General features: G+C 41.5%; 1 protein-coding gene across 1 annotated transcript; it reads left to right on the top strand.

Annotated features, from left to right (window-relative positions):
• ATP6AP1L (ATPase H+ transporting accessory protein 1 like) lies at positions 1-20285 on the top strand. Its single transcript, XM_030467630.1, has 8 exons — positions 1-42; positions 5896-6116; positions 12302-12342; positions 13217-13275; positions 14677-14918; positions 17125-17175; positions 17852-18095; positions 19660-20285. Exons 1-8 carry the CDS (start codon positions 1-3, stop codon positions 19960-19962), a joined length of 1203 nt encoding a protein of 400 aa, XP_030323490.1. The 3' UTR covers positions 19963-20285.
• Positions 20286-20514: the final 229 nt, after the last annotated feature.

Genomic DNA, 20514 nt, shown 5'->3' on the forward strand with positions numbered 1-20514 from the left:
ATGTGCGGGTGGGTGGTGCGGGACACGCGGTGGTGTTGCGGGGTGAGTTCGTAGTGGGTGCATCTGGACCAGAGGAGCGGTGCCTGTCTCGAAGTGACAAAATAGTGATGCACTGAGTGCTAGTACCCTCAGCAGTGGCTGACACCTTATTTTCCTAGAATCACAGAGTGGTTTTCATTGGAAAACGGCCTTTTAGGGTCACCTGGTGCACCCCAATGAGACATACTGGAAAACTGCTCGGTTAAGAATGACCTGATGTAAACCGTGTAAACTCTTTCAAAATTAAATTATGATCCTGTCTGCCAAAGAAAAACTGTAAGTGCTGTCTGCAGTCTGGGTGGTTGGATGCGGGCGCAGTGTGTGTGTAATTGCTGCAGTATCAGGCGGAGCGGCTGTCGTCTCGGGGTCTCCACCAACCTTTGTGTTGTCATTCTGGTTGACAAGGGTTTGCCGAGTGACACTTTAGGACACGTTAGTGCGGGGTGCCAGAAAAATCGGCTGGCTCTCAGGTTTTGATTGCTTGCTTCACAGATCTCACAAAAGGGTGAACTCAGACTGAATATAATTGCAAGATGCTTTTCTGACTGTCTTTTCTGTGATGGAGATAAAAAACAAAACAAAACAAAAACCAAACCCAAAGCAGTGTTTAAAGTACAGTAAGGTCTTGTGCTGTGCCTCCTCCCTGGTGTGGAAATACCTGAACTACCATGGTGCAAGGTAGAACACAGAGAAGTTGTAGCTGCTTTAGCATAAAAGGATGAGTTTTTTATGAAGAGTAATAATGAGCAAAAAATACAGCAAGGGGGAAGATAAAAGATGATAAACAGAAATTTAGTCCTTTTATTGGGACTATTGAATCATAGAATCATAGAATTGGCTGGGTTGGAAGGGACCTCAGAGATCATCAAGTCCAACCCTTGAACCACCGCTGCGATTGCTAGACTATGGCACTGAGTGCCACATCCAGTCTCTTTTTAAGTATCTCCAGGGACGGAGAATCCACTACTTCCCTGGGCAGCCCATTCCAATGTCTGATCACCCTCTCCATAAAGAAATTCTCTCTAATATCTAACCTAAACCTCCCCTGGCACAACTTAAGACTGTGTCCTCTTGTCTTGTTGAAAGTCGTCTGGCAAAAGAGACCAACCCCCCCCTGGCTCCAACCTCCTTTCAGGGAGTTGTAGAGAGCGATGAGGTCTCCTCTGAGCCTCCTCTTCTCCAGGCTGAACAGCCCCAGCTCTCTCAGCCTCTCCTCATAGGATCTGTGCTCGAGTCCCTTCACCAGCCTGGTTGCCCTGCTTTGGACCTGCTCCAGGACCTCAATCTCCTTCCTAAACTGAGAGGCCCAGAACTGGACACAGGACTCAAGCTGTGGCCTCACCAGAGCTTAGCACAGGGGCAGAATCACTTCTTTGGACCTGCTGGCCACACTGGTCCTGATCCAGGCCAGGATGCCGTTGGCCTTCTTGGCCACCTGGGCACACTGCTGGCTCATGTTCAGCTTCCTGTCAATCCAGACTCCAGGTCCCTTCCTGCCTGGCTGCTCTCCAACCACTCTGTCCCCAGCCTGTAGCGTCTCTTTAGCCTTCCAAAGGCTAAAGGCCTCTTTTAGCCTTCCAAAGCTCATCTTGTGGAACGTAAAGAAAATTATTGACTTCCCATTGGCTTTGTACTGCAGGATTCATTGAACACCTTTGTGGAGTTGAATGTGACCTCCTGTTTCCCATAGAACTGTGCCCTTTATCTTTTGTTCAGCTTTTGTCTACTGTGTATGTACACAGTTGAAGCATGTGGCTTAGCAAGCTTTTCTGGGTTGATTTCAACCTAAAACAGGCAAATGAAGAACAGCAATTTGGCAGTTGAATCATAACCACAGCCATGTCAGGATTACTGCACTTAAGTGTTAATTCAAGTTTTCCTTTTAAATTCTGTAATGCAGAGATGGTGGTTTTGTCATCATCGTTCTTCACCAGGGTGAAATAAGTGCTTAGGGTGACTTCTTTGCTTTCAGTGTATCTCATTTCCTTTTAGATACCACACCAGTGTCCTTATACCTAAAAGTCATTTAAAAAGCAACATTTTAAAGGGCTGTGTTGGATGCTCAATGTAATATTTTTGTTGTTATTATTATTGTCAATTATCAAGATAAGGAAATAATTCCTGATCTTTGCTTCCTCATTTCATGTGCTGACTGGTAAACAGTGATTAACTGTCAGCACCTGTAGTATTAGTGCATAGTAAGGAAGTCAGTGTATTTTCAGTGATTTATACTGATTTAACCCATGTTGGAAATTTGGAATTATGTTTCCACAGTTTTCTCAAAAATCCCCTTTGTTTCTGAACAATTTGGCATGTACTTTGTCCTTCTCTGAGTGTGTGAAATAGTGGTCTAAAAAGGCCTGAGAGGACCATGGACATAACCACACAGAACATTATCTTGGATTCACTGACTTAAACTGTGGCCTGCCATGTGTTGTTTATACTTGTGCTGGTTTTGGCTTGGACTTTGAGTTCTTCCTAGTAGCTGGTATAAAATTACGTTTTGGATTTAGGATGAGGGGAATATTGGTGACACACAGATGTTTTGAGTTATTGGTGGGCAGTTCTTATTTTAATTCAAGGACTTTTCATCTTCCCACCCTCTGCTAGGCCAGGTGTACAAGGACCTGGGAGGGATTGTAGCTGGGACAGCCAACCCCAGCTGACCAAGGAATATTCCATGACAATAAGATGTCATGCTTAGCATATAAATCTGGGGGATGAAGGAGGAATTAAGGGATGTTTGGATTGATGGAGTTTGCCTTCTCTGCCCTTTTCAGCATCTTTATCAATGAACTTGATGATGGGACAGTGCCCTCTCAGCAAGTTTGCTGATGACAGAAAGCTGGGAGGAGTGTGTGACACCTCAGGAGGCTGTGCTGCCATTCAGAGGGACCTGGGCAGGCTGGAGGGTTGGGCAGGGAGAAATTTAATTAAATACAACAAGGGTAAATGTGGAGTCTTGCACCTGGGAAAGGAAAACCCTAAGGGGGTGCTGGTGGGTGAGAGGATGACCATGAGCCAGCAATGTGTCCTTGTGGTCAAGAAGGCCAATGGCATCCTGGGGTTGCATTAAAAAGGGGCATTTTTGGTAAGTCAAGAGAGGTTCTCCTCCCCCTCTACTCTGACCTGGTGAGGCCACATCTGGAATATTTTGTCCAGTTCTGGGCCCCTCATTCAAGGACAGGGAATGTGGGAAAACAGTCTGCGGAGGCTTAAGGATTCCATGTGCACATCAATATGATTGTATGAAATCGTTTATTAGCAACTTGCACTCACTTTATATAGAGAAGCCTTGTTTACACCATCTTATCATGCAGGTGGCTTTGTATTCCAATTACACATACCATTCTCACGGAAAGATTCTTCTCACATAATTATTTTCCTCTTCTGTTGCCAATTAAGTTATCTCTTTCCCAGTAGCCCATTCTTAGAAAGCCTCTAACTAGGCCTCAATAACCATTAACCCAATGTGGCCTAAATTGAAGTAAGTCAGGATTGCTCACAACCTGTATATTTCTGAACTGTTTCCCCAACAAGGGAACTGCTTGAGAGAGTCCAGCCCAGGGGAGGAGGACAGAGCCAGGCTCTTCCCACTTGTGTCCAGTGACAGCACAAGGGACAGTGGGCACAACCTTGAGCATAGGAGGTTCCACATAAACATAAGGAAATTTTTTTTCACTGTGAAGGTAATAGAGCACTGGCACAGGCTGCCCAGGGAGGTTGTGGAGTCTCCTTTTCTGGAGACATTCAAACCCCAGCTGGATGTGTTCCTGTGTCACCTCCTGTAGGTGACCCTGCTCTGTCAGGGGGATTGGACCTGATGATCTTTTGAGGTCCCTTCCAACCCCTCACTTTCTGTGATTCCCAAGTAATTATCATGCTTCATGGAGGTGGCTGAACACCTGCCTCCTGATGAAAGCTTGTGAATTAATTCCTTGTTTGACTTTGCTTGCACTTGTGGCTTTTGCTTTACCTATGAAATGTTCTTTATAGTAACCCACAGGTTTTCTCACTTTTACTCTTCCAATTCTCTCCCCCATCTACCAAAGGGGAGTAAGCCAGTAGCTGTGTGGGGCTTAGTTGTTCACTGGGGTTAATCCACAACCACACTACTTTCTCTGTCCTCAAAGGACGTATTACTTGTTCATGTGTACTGTATTGGTTTTCATTTCATCATTTTTCATAGCTTTTGCTTCCTTGCTGATGAAAACACTTAGAAAATAGCAGCACATAAATTAAATGACAAGGCATCACCAGAAAGCCTCTTTGTTTCTTTTTCATTCCATCCTCTCACTTATGCAGGAGGGACTGTGAGTCAGAACTGGAATTTTTCACAGGCCATTGACATGTTTTTAGGAAGGTATGTGGCACTTCTGCCTCTTCCCAGGGCTGTTTAATATTTTCATCTCTCTACTGGTGTAATTATATGTTGCTTAGCATCACACATTTTGGGTGCTTCACAGAAAACCTAGAGATTATTTTCAACTGGTTCTTTTTTATTGCTATGCTCCCTTAGCTCATCTTTTTAAGCTGGGTTTCCCATGTACGTATCTGGATTCCTTCTTAAATTTGATGGAAGCAGTACTGCTGAGGACAAGCTGTTGAGAGACTTTTAAGATTAGCAAATACTGTCTGTATCACTGAAAGAGAATGAATTAAGATGGTAAATCCTTTTTCAGCAGTTATGATGCTAAAGCCCTTATCTCTGTCTTATATCTGGGATGCAACAGGCAGGAGCTTTAATCAGTGAAGGAGAGCTTACAGTGTGATCACATCAGCAGGTAGCTGGTGTTAGCTGCTGAGCAAGAAAGCAGAGGGTGTGTGTGAGGTATGTGTGAGCATAGATCAATATATACATACATAAATACACATAACTGTTAGCTTGAGCACGTTGTGACTGTGGCCTCTCTGATATTTAAGTGGAGAAGGATGTAGCGTGGCAAAATGTCATCCAACTGCTGGTCCCTACTTGCTTTTGTTGGGACAAACCCATGTGAAGACAGGTACCAAGAACATATTTCTGCCTGGGCCACAGAGTTTCTTCCAGGCTGGTCAGAGATGTGTTCATCAAGGTGGACAGATTGTCTGTGAGCATGCTGCAGAGCACTTCTTTTGGACCTGGTCCAGCAGTAAGTATCCTGCTTTAAGTTTTCCTGGTCCTTTGTAGACATTTTGAATGCAAGCTGCAGTCCCTGAGTAAGTGTTTGGAGAATGCATGGGGTTTGAGGAGTCAGCTCATGTGCCTTGCCCTCTTCTTTGCCATGATGAACACAGCTGGTGTTCATTTCAGGAAGGCTGATGAGGACAGAAGGCCTGCAAAAGAAGCACCCTTTGCCTACAAGCCACATGTCTTGAGAATGGCCCATCCCAGAACCAACTTGCCTTATTCACAGTGATGTGACCCCCACTGTCATGATCTGATAGTCCAGAACCAGAGGCACTGTAATTCTGTGGGTGCTCAACAACTGTGGTCTGGCTTTAGGATATTTGTAAACATATCCAATATAAAACCAATTGAGATGGAAAGCTGGATATGCACCAGCTGAATTAGTGCTGAAGAGAGGAAACCAGTGCCAAGTATTTGACTTCTAAGCTTGCAATGTCTGCTTTCACATCTGTAAAATGGGGATAATACAATTACTCTGAAGGTATTAGGAGGGTTCAAAGTACATGTTATTCTTTCTCTGTTACCATATGGAAGGAGAAATTTCAGAGCTGTTTGGAACCAGCATCTTTACCTTTCTTTGAGGGTAGCCCTGATTACAGATAAGAAGTGCTCTCCAGTGTGTTTTTACAGCCTGGAAGAGACCCTTTGATTTTCTTTTTTTTTTTGTTTTTTGTTTTCCCCCTTAGCAAACAGCTCACATCCCGGTACAGTTTCCCCACAACGTGTCATCTTTGCTTCCCAAGGAAAACTGGAACATGCCAGCAGGAGGTACCCGCCGTCAGGACGCATGTGAGCACACCAAGAATTCCTCCCCTGGGTACCGGAGCAGGGATGGAGCGGTGAATCCCGCCCCCGATGGGCTGGATCTGCTGCCTGTCAGGCTGCCGGCTGGACCAGAGGAGCAGATGTGCAGGGACTGGAGGCACCGGCTCTCTTCTTCTCCATGGAAAGAAACGCTGCTGCTAGGTTCCTGCTGCTTTTTCTCGGTGTGGGATTTGCAGTGTCTGTGGAGCAAGTGACTGTGAATGGCAGGTCAGTAGCCGAGTGTCTGTAGGCAAACTCCGATGGTGGAGTTGGGCGCATGGTTTAAATGCTGTGATTTTGGTCATTTGTGCTGTCTGGAAGCAGGTTTCAGTTGCTGTTAGCATGTCCAGAGGTGATTTTAATTTTCAGGTTTGAAAAGTACAGAAATGCATTATTTTGAATTCCACGTTGCATTAAAAATGCAACTTTTAAATGATTTTATGAACAATGCTAGAAATGGTTTTAAGATGAGTGTTTTCTGGGCATCTGTCTTATACTTCATTATGTTTTAATGACTCACACTGATTTTCTGTAGTCTGTGTTAAAATGGAGTTATAAATAGACTAACAGCTAGGGTGTGAAAACTACTTCAAGAAACATAGGTGCTAAAATATTCTGCTTGTGCAGAACGATTTTTTGAAGCGTGAATTCAGTATTGCAAAGAACTACTTTATGAAGTTACTAAATATTTGGATTTATCATTGTTTGCACTGCTCTTTCATTCTCTAATGAAATATAAATTGAAAGCCCAAATCACAGCAGGACTTCTAGACCAAGCATTACAAAAGTGACAGCAGCCTAAACTGTGTTAGTTGAATCATGCCCCAAAGTCACTAATAATCAATTAGGCCAATGAAGCCACAGCTGGCAGTAAAATCTGTGCATTAAGGCAAGAAAGACATGTGGTGGTTTGCTTAAGCTTGTACTAAGAGATCTACTAGTCATTTACCAAGAAATATTGCAATATGTTTCCATTCAAATAGCTTATTTTGCCATTTTCCAGATTTGTTAGTACCTTAGTATAACTGTGCTTTTCAGCAATCAGACCAAAATCTGAGAGTGAGCAGTGGAATGTTAAGTACACTTTATTCTGGTAAATAACTAAGAAATGAAGTTGAGATCTTGATGCCAGTGAATTGAATGGGGGTTTTGCCTTTGCATTCAGTGGATGTGGGACTGTGCCTGCACAGTGTTAATTTGCTAGAAGTTCTGTGAGCTCAGTTTCTTATTTGGTATTAAAAATGAAAGTTTGAGTACACTATCATTCTCATCTAGTTCTTCCTGGACAGCCATTAAAGTACATATCAAACCCCAGTATTCAGTGCATTGTAGAATAATTCTCTAAATCTGTCTCCCTGCATCACATCACACATGAGGCTACCAAGATGTGACAGAGAACACTCTAAATATAAAAACTATAGGAGTGTGATCTTTTCTCACATTTTCATTATATCATCGTATCACAATATCATTATTTCTTAATGATACATCTTAAATAGATAAATTTAAAACTTAACATTTTTTGTTAGGGTGTTTCTTAGAAGGAGCTGGCTTTGCCCTGAATCTTGGCTCCCAGGCTTACACATTTATAATGGTAATAATTTTTCACTAAAATTACTTATGACCACTGTCCCTTGGACTACCACCAGTTCATTTCTACCAGGTGCTTAGCAAGCATTTTACCACTTTTCATCATTATTTAGTTTTTCATGCATTTGAAGGTTCCTTTCCAGTAATATGCTTCATGAATTAGTTGAAACTAGTTCAGCATCTGGAGAGGTATTCTGCAGCTGGACAGTATCAGGAGTAGACTGATAATCCTGGAATAATTGAAATACTGCAGTAAAGTGCATTTTGCTATCTGAGGCTGTTTATCAGAGCAGCAGTGGGGAGTACAAGGCAGTGTGAATATGTCATTTTTTAACTTGATGGTGTGAAAATTGCCTGTGGCCTGGACACTTGACCTCTGCTCAGTTCCAGACTTACTCACGTGGCTCATCTGAGTGGGCAAGAGGCCACTCACGTGAAGGGCTTAAAGGGCTGGAGCCTCCAGGAACCTTTTCAGGCAACCAACCTAGACTTGGATAATGGTGTCTGATAAGAGGGAATTTACACTTCTTTATTCGTATAATCTTATTTAATTGGGTTTTACATAGTGATTAGTCATCCCACTGCTTTGTATTAGGGTTAATCCAATTTTGTGTGGGTTTCTGACATACTTAGTATGGCAAACTGAGCATATACCATATCTGGATGCATCTGGGCTACTTATTTACAAATTTATAAGGAAAAGTATTAGTCATCAAAACCCAAACCATATGTTCAATGTAATTTGAAGTTTTAGGGCAGAGTTGTTGAAAAAAATGGTAAGTTTAAAAGTCCAGTCTCTAATTCAGTGTGCTAAATGTGATTTGTTCATAAGGATTTCAGGTCTTGCCACTGTTCACTGGTAGTTCAAGCACTGGAGAAGAAGGCTGCAGTGCTCACTAGTTTACTGTTGCTTCTACATGTACTTAACATTTTATCTGAAAAAGAAAACACATATTTTAAATTTGTTGTTTTCTCACTTATTCTTACAATGCCTTTTTCTGTGAAACATGCCCCCAGGTGAAACATACCCCCAGCAGGGCCTTGCTGCCAGAGATCATCTGTGAATTGCCCAGCTTTCCTTTCCATTGGAAGGGCTGCTGACTTGACAGCAGAATCATTGTTGGGTGCTACAGAGTTTTCAGTGCTATCAGACCTCGGAGTTTTGAGTGTCAGAGTCAGCTGGCAGGACTGCCAACATCAACATCAGTTTGTGCTTGCTCAGAAACCGGGAGTGCATCCTTCCCTTATGCCACTGATGAGATGTGCCTAGTAATATGGATACAGCAAGACAAAAAAAAAAAAAAAAAAAAAAAAAAAAAAAGACTGTAAACTTTACCGAGGTGGCTTTCCCTCCCCTTTCTCTTCATGCATTGTGCAGGAGGAAAGGAGACATCATGCATTGTTAATACACAGAGTGGTGAACAGGACTACGCAGGTGGAGTTACTTTGCTTGCATGCTGCCACCTGCCTCCCGAGTGTTCTGCCATGTGGCTGATCACATTTGTCACACTCTGGTACTAAGCAGTGGTTCCTGGGTCACTCCCTCCACTGCCTTCCTCATGAAAGCATAAATATTTCATTGGCTGTGCATGCTCATCTATATTTGAGTATCTTCATGCTGAGAGCAGAACACTGGCATTTTTTTTCTCCTGGAGCAGCGTGGCAGCACGTTGGTGTGGTTTTATCTGGGATGTAGAGGAGGGGAACTGCATTGTTAGGAGCTACCAACCTTCCTCTGTGGGCTGCATGGGGACAGTTACAACTGTTCAGCTCAGGATGTAGCCCTACAGGGTAGTAGCAAGGAGTTATCCTCATTTATTCATTGAATGCTGTCCCTGAGGCTTGATGCATTTCTCAACAGCATTTCTCAATGTGATCGAGTTGGCATAACCACTGTATTGTCTTATCCCAGATGGGAAGCTAAGTAATGATTTTTTAAAAAAAATGTTTTTAATTGTCAATTATGAAAACAAAAATAACCCTTCCTCTTCTTGGATCAACATAAAAACCTTCAAGCCCAGTGAGGGAATTAAATGAATTGCACAATTTTAACCCAGGCTCCACTCATGCCAAGGTTTTAGACTGTTTAGACACTACAGCATGGTGGTTTCCAAACTGAACTAATGAGCTTTTAATTATGTATATAGGGAGGACCTAAAACTATAACTAAGCATAACTGGATATATTTAGGTAAAACTAAATGTAACTAAAGTTACTATAATGAAAGAATTTTAGTTCCTTATGCTGTGCCTTACTTTTGTGGCTATTACCATGAAGAAATGCCCCCAAATTGCCTTTTCCAGACCAAAGGCAATGTCTGGCATAAAGGAATACTAGAAAAAAAAAAATAAGGCTGCATCAAGTCACAAATTGCAAGTTCATAATTGTTAAACAGCTTAAGAGTTTTTACCTGAGCAGGAAAACAAGATTATGTCCATTCTAGCTGTGTCTTTTGTTACTTATCTGACAAAGTGAGGATTATTTCTAGCTGTCTCTGAATGCTGCTCATTGTGGTGTGAGACCTCTGAGCAGGTTGGAGTCCTCATCCCAACACTATACTCCTGGCACACAAAGGGCAGAGGGAGAAAGTGGGAGCCTCTCTGCAAGTGCATAGCCTCCTTCAACTCACTGGAATTCAAAAGCCACATCTGAGGAGAAGGTTGGTCTCACTATTTGTCAATAAAACTGCCAGATTTATTTTGGACGCTGTTACCTGCGTTGAACCTTTTTGAATGTCAGATCTTTCTCAGGTTCTTTTAGCTCAAATCACAGTCACAGCTGTGATGCTGCAGAGTCTGCCTCTTTGCTCTGTGTTACCTTTTCTCTGGAGACTTTATAAGACTTTATAAGTCTTCTGCTTTATTGCCCTGGTTGCTGAAGGGATGAAGCAGCCTGCTCAGTCCTTCTAGAGCAAAGCTTTTCATCATACCTGGTGTTTGGTGGTGAAGTGACAAGCTGTAATACAGACTCTGCTTTACTTTTATCTGTTTTACCTTCTGGGTTAGGGGAATTTGCAAGGGGACACACTATCTATCTATCACACTATCTATCACAAATATGATCTATTTGTGGCAGCAGAGTGTGCCTGCAAAAAAAGACATTATCACTGTAGGGACAGTGATCGGAAGGAAAAGCCTCCTGCTCTCCTGAACCTTGTGTGTGAACAAGACACTGTGTGTGGAGTCTGGGCTTTGCTGAAGCTGGTAATGCTGCCATGGGTTTTGTGTCAGCCAGGTTCAGTGTGATCAAACTCCCTGACTGCTAGAGCCACAGGGACAGGGCAGCAAGCCAGGCAGGCTCTAGGGCCATCCCATGGTTCTCCTTTGTTGGTGTCACATTGTTGGTGTCACACAGATATATCCACAGGCCATTACAGATGCCAAAGCGACAATTTATGTTGGCATCACTTCTTTATTATGTGGTGGTCGTTGACACAGATCCCCCTCCCCAGGGAGACCACTGGGGAGTGGGTTTACCCTGTTGCTCAAGGCTTGATCATTTCAATTCAAATACCTTAGAATATACAGGTAACTACTGAAAACTATTTTTATTTTTATTCCTAGTCCTTATGTGCTGGTGTTTGCATAAATCTTTTCAAGTATTTTTCTTTTGTGGTGGGTTGGAAAGTGAGAAACAAAGCAGGAAAAGAAGGTGGAAGTGTATTTCCATGTGAAGTATCCATGAGGCAGCTCCAGACCCATCACTGCTTATGGCCTGGAGGGACCACAGGGTCTTTGTGGGGTGGTACTGAGCTGTGCCTGCCTGAGGGAACACTGATGGCAAATGTGAGAAGTGGACGCATCATCATCAGGTCAGTAGATCATTCCACTGCAGGGAACTGTGCTGTAGGAGGTCTGCACTGCAATCCACTGTAGCTGCCAAGGAAACTGGTGTGGAGGAAACAGAACTGGTATGAAGGGGGTAGGAAGGGGTTCCTGTGACTCACAAAGTGGAGTGTTATCCTAACTGAGAGCCTGGTTTTTTGGACTCTGATCTGGTAGGTCTTCTAGTGCTTAACATGTATTTACTGGGCTTTATTCTCTGGTCCAGGAGAGTAGATCATAAACCAGCTGAAGACTTATTAAATTATACCAAAGAAGAAAATCAAAGGCTCCAGATGCCATGAACGTGGTAGTTGTTACCTGAGATGTTCTTCAGCTCCTCCTTCCCTTGCAGCTGACTTCTGTGAGATTTGGGATTGCCTGGAAGCATTCAGGAGCTGTCTTTAGATAGCTGTGAATCTAGGATTTAGGAATATTAGCCCAGTACATTTGCTTTCTTCTGGAAGACTTCAATGTGTTGCTTGTGGTCATTGCTGGGGGCTTAGAATGGTGCAGTGACATCCTTGAGTTCTGCAGCTTGGGGGAATAGGACTGGTTCAGTCTCTAACCCCAAGCAGATGTCCCATGGAAAGGGACAAGAGAAGCAATGAAGCCTTTAGTCAATATGGTAAGGACATGAAAATGCCTGGTGGGGCTTATCTTCCTGAGGGGTCTCTGAAATGGAGGCATTTTTAGCCTGGATACACTGGCTTTGGGACTAATTTGCTGTGTTCCTGTGGCATTTACCAACCAAGGATCTGAGTTATGTTTTGAATGTTTTAGTGAGTGAATCAGGAACAGGAGCTCTCCCCAGTAAACTTGCTGCAGACTTTAAATCCAAATGCTGTACAGTAAATATTTTTTTCCTCTCTTCTAGTACTCATACGTTTTCAGGTCAAGATTCTCTGCAAAGAAATGGTAAGGTGTTTGGTTTTTTTTTTTCTGTTTTGTTTGCTTGTTTGTTTTTGGTTTTGTTTGTTTTGTTTTGTTTCGTTTTTCCAGTGGGATGGATGCCTGGATACTGGCTCTGTCAGTGTGGCTGTAGAAGATCTCGATTCACGGTTGTTGCTTCTGTTTGCCTAAGTGACTCTTCTGTCAAATGTGCTGTTAAAACCATATCCCCCTTTATAAAGTAAACTTTAAAGGATTTGCCTGGTACATATAATAATTTACTAACACTGAGATACAGTGAGAATGTAGAAGAAGTACCAAGTGGTGGTTTTTTTTTTTTTTCTTTTCTATTTAATCAAGTGAAAGCAGAGTTAAATGTCTGAAGGATGGAGCTATGAGACTATCCCTAAAATGACCATTCATCCGTGAAACTTTATTCCCCTGGCAAGCAGTCAGGTTATTTGTCACAGCTTTCCATCTCTGGCAAACAAATTACCTCCCATCGTTAAAAGCCATTTCATTTTGCTGTGCAATTCAACACACACCCTTTGACAAAGAGTTTGCTGTATTCAGGAAGAAGCTTTTGTCAAGTTTGAGATGATTAAATACATGTATAGGCTGAATCCTGTAATTTTTGAGCACTGGAGTTCTTTGCAGTGAGGGTGGAAAGATATTCAATGACAAGAAGGAGCATTGTTGCACAAGTGAGGGAAATTAGAAAATGGATATATCAAAAGACAGTATTTGTACAAAGCCAAATATTTTCCAAAACAAAATCAGGCATTCTGAAATGGGTAGTCCATGCAGGCTTAATTATTGTTCATTTAAGAACTTGTAATGCTATTTTTTTATAAGTGATTGGTTGTTTTCTTTGAGGCTAGTAACAGACTTTCTTCTGCAGGACAGCATAATGGTGGTGTGAAGCCAAAATTCAGCGTAAATCAACTAGCAATTACACAGGTAATGTTTGGAGGAACTGGTTATATGAAGTCTTTTTGTTGACCTCACATTGAGGTCTTTTAATTTGCATTATTGAATTAAATAATATAGTGTTTACAAGAAGCAGCCAAAAAAGCTGTCTAAATCAATGTGATGTGGTATTGATTCACCACTTGCTGTGCAAGATACCTTCTGCTTTTATGAGAAGCGTTGCTGGTGCTGAACAGCAGTGGGTTTGGGGACAGGATCTTGCTGAAAGAACCAAATCCTATCATCCATATTCTGCACAATGCCATTTGACTGCTGTGGCCAGTATTCCACTTATGTCATTTGGTACTAATGGAATAGCTGAAATAAAACTGCAGATTCTTTAAATTTGATGGGAATGTTTCCTGAGTCCAGCTTGCATGTCTTGTAATAAACTGAGCATAAAAGGCTTCCTGATAAAAAAACCCAGCAAGTGATGCAATCTGGTGTAAGTGATCTGTTAATTAAATCTCTCTCATCTGTATTTCTGAGAAGACAGCCTTATCATTGATACAAATGACAGTCGTAGTCAATGTTTCTTGCTGGCTGTTGCATCACATTTTCTGACCATGATCTTACCTTGTTTTCAGCTTGTTGCTATTAGTACTTAGCAATTTTAATCCTAAAGCAGTCTTGTGCCCTATGTAAGGTCAAGTATCAAAAGGGGTCTTTCAGGGTCTAAGCTGGGAGACGTGATTTGATAATCTGAATAGAAAAAATCCCAATCCTGTCTTTAAGCCAAGACAAAGCTTTGGGACTTAATCATGTCCCTTCTGGAACCTTATAAGATGCTTTTTTATTACTAGGACTCAGAACACCTCTCTTCTTTGTAAGGATGTGAACTTGCTTAACCATATGACATGCAAACCAGCCATGCAGACATTGTGTACGTTACCATATTTAGATAAGGCAAACTGTTGGTAAATATATATAGGCTTGGACAGTTCTTTCATCTGGATAGCTTCCTCATGTGCTTTCAGCATGGCAGGCTGTGTCCTTGGCCCAAGCTGAGTCCTCATTAGTGGGCTGAAGTAATTCTTACAGCTGTCCTAGAGAGTCTTCTGCTGAGGTGGGCAGTTTGTGATTCTATCTTCAATCTTTCACATTAGGCAGCTCTGTGATGAGATGGGAGTGTGTTAAGAATGTGTTTTGTTCCACTGATACTGACAAAATAAATATAAATTATATTTTTGTGCTGGAATTAGAGGTCTGTATCAGGCAATTCCCATGGGAGGAAGGGGTTGGACAGAGATTTCTCTGCTTCCTCAGTTCAGCACTGTTATAGCTGAGAACTGGCTCCACAGATGCTCACCAAGCCTCATTTATTGTGGTAAGATGAAGAGTCACTCCTGAAATACTCATCTTCTGATACTGATCTTTTATGTGGTCAATCAGGTTGTCAGCTACAACTTAAGCAGGAAAGGAGAGTGGGAAAGAGCATCCTGGAGACCCTTCACCCACAGCCACTACAGCCCTCTCAAAGTCACAGTAAATGGCATCCCTTGCATTCTCTTCTGGGCCAAGAGGATCATGATTAAGTTGGAAAACCATACTCAGCTGGATTTGACAGAGAGCACATTTGGTGTCCATGCAACTGTGGATGTTGGAGATTCAAACTGCAGTGAGGACAGTGCAATGTGAGTTTGCATTCTACTCGGGCAGTGGAACCAACACTGGGTAACAAGCCTCCATGTACTGCAGGAATTATTATTGTACAGTGTGGTGTAGAGCCCCAGGGTTAAGCTCCTTCCTATAATGTTGTGACATTGCAGTCAGCAGCAGAGCATGGGTTATATGCTTTCAGAGCAGTCTTACTTGGGGGACTTAGATGTGCAGAGCTGTCTTCATCTCTTGCAGTGTTGTAGTCAGTCCAGTGTTGCTCTTGCTCCTTGTGAGGCTGAAGCTTCTGGTCTGTAGTCTCCAGCTGGTTTACAAAGCTTCTTGGAGATGTGTATTTAGAAACAGAGTCAAATAATCACAGCTCCCACAGTGTGGGAGGGGAAAATGCTATCTGTTCTCAGTGGTTATGTTTTGTTCCATTTTCTATACTTTCCTTACTGAGATTCCTCTGAGAAATACCATCCCACTGGCTCTTGCCCTTTGGATGTGCTTCAGAATCCTAACTAAAAAGCCTTGACTTACCCTGAGATCTCACTAGGTAGCATCTGTCAGGACCTTTGACAGATTGAGTAAACAGATCTGTGGCATCTCTGCTAGATTCTGTGTATCAAGTAATTGGAAACTGTATGTGTTAAAGATCACTCATTCATTGCCACTGACAGCATCTAAGTACTCACTCAGGTCTCTATGTGTAGAAATTATGCTATACAGATAGGAAAATGGATAATCTGGGATCACAAGTCAGGATTAGACAAAGTGTAATTGCCAAACACTAGTCTGGGGTTAGATTTTCAGTCAATTTGCATTTTACCATAGCAGAGAAGACAGGGAAAAGCTGGCTTGAATGTTGCTCTGTGATCTCAAGTTTAAGGACTGAATTCAGTCATGCCAGCTGATGGCTGAGTGCTCACATGGTGCATTGCTCAGTTTTTCCCACCCCAGAAAAATCCTTTAAACTTCTCCTTTCTCGATCCTTCTTTGTTAAGAGTGTACTCTGTTGTGTTAATAATTTTTCAAGCTTCTTTATACTGTCTGATCAATGCAAAGTAGCTGGAGCCAAGAAAAAAATGTTGGACACCAAACATATATGTGTTTGCTAAAAGAATATAATAATCCAACCTGCAGGGTTTTTATTGTGCACCAGCTTCTGGGTTAGACCACTGAATTTAATGCTGTATTTGCCTGTGTCTTAGTCCTCAACTATCTGTGATTTCCCTTTGTAATAAAGTGAGGGATAAACTAGATTCAGTGTTCTGGTTTGTTGGACCAATGTTAGTTGAGATACAAGGAAACTAGATCTCCTATGAAATCATAGGTCTAGCTGTTTTCTTTTAAAATTTTCTTCAGCTTTAGATTTGGAAGTCTTTCAGATGTTGCACTGTGTTGTCTCCAACTTAGTCTGAAAATGTTATGTCAGCAGTGAGAATCTATTATGAAGGTTGTAAGAGGCAAAATATTAATGTTAAACCAAAAAACCCATAAACTTAATCGTGAAGAGCTTCAATGTATTAATACCAGAGATGGTAAAAGGAAGGTAGAGTAGGCAATAGTTGAAACTTGGTAGGGCCTCTCACACTAATAAGTTTCAAGTGCACATCCTCACCACGGATGAGCTTTCTAGAGCTGCCACAGAGTCAGTGTAATCATACTGCTCTTGTGATGCAGATGTGTGAAAATTGAACTCAAATGTCATCTGTGCTTGTTACTCTCTAGTATCTAAAAAGATGAGAATAATGTGGCTGTTTACATGTTTTAATGGCATACAGAGGTGACAAGGGTATCATGGCTTGAGAAAGAGAACACAGATCAGATTTGTGAAATCTATCATCTAATGTTGGAAGCAGTGTCATTGAGAGTTGAGCATTCAGTTCTGTCCTTTCTGGAGAGTCTAGGCCTCCTTCAAGTTAACAGCTGAACTACTGGATTTCACTGGAGGAAGAGTTAATCCTTTCAGGTTTGTTTTCCACTGACTTCAAAGGTATTTCAAGTGGCAGGCTCCACATGTAACTGTGATTCACAGAATCATGGGATCATAGAATGGTTTGGGTTGGAAGGGACCTTGAATATCACTCAGTTCCAGCCCCCCACATGGGCAGGGACACCTCTCACTAGACCAGGCTGCTCAAAGCCCCATCCAACCCGGCCTTCAACACTCTGCTCCTTTTTTCTCTTAAGATTTTTCAGGTTTTTGTCTCACTTGATGGTGCTTTCTTTTTCACTTAGGCTTTCTCTGAAGTTTGGTGATATTGGCGATCTAAAGGATCTTGTTATTAGGTAAGGCTGTATGATAAAGGAAATACCAGATAATCACACATTAATATCCATGGCTGTGCAGTTGCTTGTGCAGTTTGTTTTAGGAGAATTTGTGTAAGCAAAAATAATGTGACATTTAAAAGGTTTGTCACTTATCTGCCTTGTTTTTCTTCTTCTATGTTGACTTATCTATTCAGAAGAAAAGCTTAGGCTGCCTCTTTTGCATAGAATATTCCCATGCCTGAGATTTTTGCTAAACCTTGTGAAATAACAACATATTTGTCTGTGAATTTTGCAACAAGAACTGGTAGTGTGGACTGCTCAGGCATCAGACTGTCACCTACTTTACATTTGCTTCTTGATGATCTAAGAAAACAGCATTTCTTGATAAATAGCTTTCTCTTTTTTTGGATGGAAGTACCAGTGTTGCATATTGACTTTTCTCAGTCATCTGGGAAAAATTCCTCATCTTCCCTCTCTCTGTGTGGGAGAGCAGCCTACTCCTTCGGCTGCAACAGTGAAGAAAATAAAATAATTTACAGATTCAGTAGAAGGAGCTGGAGCTCACACTGATGTAAATGGGTGGAACACTGGACATATAAGTGTCTTCTAAGATTGTTCATCCTGTGAACTTAATCCTTCTGATTCTTAGACTTATTTTCTTACTCATGGTTCTTTTCCCATGCAATATTTTCAGATTCTTGCTAACAACCAGCTATTACCAGATGTCTGTTGAGAACTGGTTCAGTTTACACAGGCTGCAACTTCTTTACAACCACTCCATACAAGCCACGTTTAATGCAACCAGGATATATGCACCAGCAAGTTACTCCTACCACTGTGAACATGTCAGCAGCTTGCAGAGATATGATGCACTTCTGATACCCAGCTCTGCAAATGATCTGTCAAAGCTCTGGGAAGTCACTTTTACTGATTTCCAGGTAATGTATGAAATTAAGCCAAGTGGCTCTCATGGGCAGACTGATACGAAATGTTGCTCTTCACTTGCAAGGAAGTACAATGACCTTCCCTGTACAGTTTACAGGAAACAGAAATTGAATAGAAATGAAGGCTTAGATTGTTATACTTACCTTCCTGGAGAAGCAAATGGAGGGCTACATAATATTTTCTGTAGTATCTTGCCTGGGTCTACCTTTATTGTGGGAGGAATGTTCTACGTATTAGATCTCTCTGATCTGGGCTCTCAAACCTGTCATCAGTAACAGCATCAGTGACCAAGTAAAGGGTTCCCTTAACTTTTAATTCCTAGTAAATTTAACCTTGTGGCCTGGTTATAGTCACCCCAGTCTGCCTCTAAATCCAGTGGATAATTCCTCTGACTCATCCTAAGTCTTTATTTTAGGATGAGATTATTGCTCTCTACAACTACCTGAAAGGAGGCTGTAGTGAGGTGGCTGTTGGCCTGTTCTCCCCAGTAACAAGCAGTAGGACGAGAAGAAATGGCCTTAACTTGTGCCAAGGGAGGTTTAGATTTAATATGAGGAAAAACTTCTTCAGCAAAAGGTTTACCAAGCATTGGAACAGACTGCCCAGGGTAGTGGTGGAGTCATCATCCCTGGAGGGATTTAAAAGCTGTGTAGATGTAGTACTTAGGTTCAATGTTTAGCAGTGTACTGTACAGAGACAGTGCTGAGTTAAGAGCTGGGTTTGATGCTCTTAAAGGTCTTTTCCAACCAAAATGATTCTGTGATTCTGTGACCTTCTGAACATGCCTATTTTTCTGCATTTGACAATAAGGAAGCCTAAGATGATTGGACAAGAATGTCTTGCTTTTAAATACCTAAGTCATAGAGGATCAAGAGCTGAAAAAGGATCTTGGAAACAAAGTTGATCTCCTTTTTCTCACCATGTGATAAATGCCCATGCACTGATGCAGTGAAGCAGATAGTAATTTCCCTGAATGCCAGTGTGGTAAAATTTATGTTAGAACTGAAGCCCTTACTGGTATGAGACATAGCTGAATGCAACTTCATGTAGCTTAGCTGGTTTGCTGCCATATACAAACTTATACACACACATATACACACTTAGATCTGATGAGAAAAAAAAAATCTAACATCAAGGGAATCAATTGAAAATATTTTCTTGTTTTTTATGTTGAAGTATATGCAGTTTGAAACACAGACTCAAGAAATTCTCCAAAAATGATGCTGGAAGTACACCATTGATGTGGCAGGTTCCACGCTTGCAATTTAATATTACCAGATTATCAAGAGTGATCACAAATCATTTTGTTTAAAACACAACCACCGATCCTTTGGGCAGCAGAGTGGAGAGGATTAGAGTAGCTAGTGGTTTCTAGAAGGCTGACCTGGATAAACTGAGCATTAACAAGCATCAGCTAGCACTGATAGATACAATTTTGCAATAAACAGACATTTAATTAAGAGTTTTTACTGGCATCAGGAGCAAATTCACAAAGTTGTTTGTGACCAAGGCAGTAAATACTTTTATCTAACATGAGCTCTTTTGTTCTTTTTGTAGATTCAAGGTTTTAACATTCAAGAAGGACATTTTGCCTATGCAAAAGACTGTGCATCCTTTTTCTCTCCAGCAATACTTATGGGATTGGTTATGTCGCTGATTCTGCTGCTCGTTCTTGCCTATGCTCTTCATATGTTGATCTACCTGAAATCTCTTGACAGGCACTATGAATGCAAAGCTTCTTCTGCCTATTTTTCACAGATGAAAGACAATGACATGGAGGATGAGAAAGAGCCGCTGAGAAGCACTGGGAATGAGTCCTATGAACTTAGAAACCAACAGTTCTGTAAAATCTATATTTAGCAGTATGCATCTCTCTTGTTGAAACAAGTGCTATTTTCTTCTGCTGGCACTGTTGTATGTAGTTTGTGCAGATTTTTCAACAGCTGCTGAAAGAAAAGTAGGTAACAGACTGTTTAGCCAGTTACTGTCTGTTATTTATTGATAAGCATCTCAACGTTGCCTTGGAAACATGGCAAGAGAAAAAAAAATCCCCTCTGGACAAGAAATTTATATGTGATGGGAGCTTATTCCTGTAGTACAATACCAAAATGATTATCTTTTTAGCCATCTAACCAAGTGATAAGGGGAGAATCAGTAATGGAACATTTGAAATTAAATAAAGATTAAAAAAATTCACATAATAATAATAAAAAACATTTAATTGCTTATTCTTTGAGAATGTAAGATTTTTTCCTCATTTTTTTATTTGCGTCATCCACCCTGCTCTGTGTCCTGACAAACAGCACCCGGTCATTTCTTGGTATATGTCTGTCTTTTGTTTTCCAAATTACATCTCTTCTTTGTCCTTATAAACTCCTTTTCCTCCTTTGGAGTCTTCAGAACCATAGAAAT

The sequence above is a fragment of the Calypte anna genome, chromosome Z (assembly GCF_003957555.1).
Source record: "Calypte anna isolate BGI_N300 chromosome Z, bCalAnn1_v1.p, whole genome shotgun sequence".
NCBI lineage: Eukaryota > Metazoa > Chordata > Aves > Apodiformes > Trochilidae > Calypte > Calypte anna.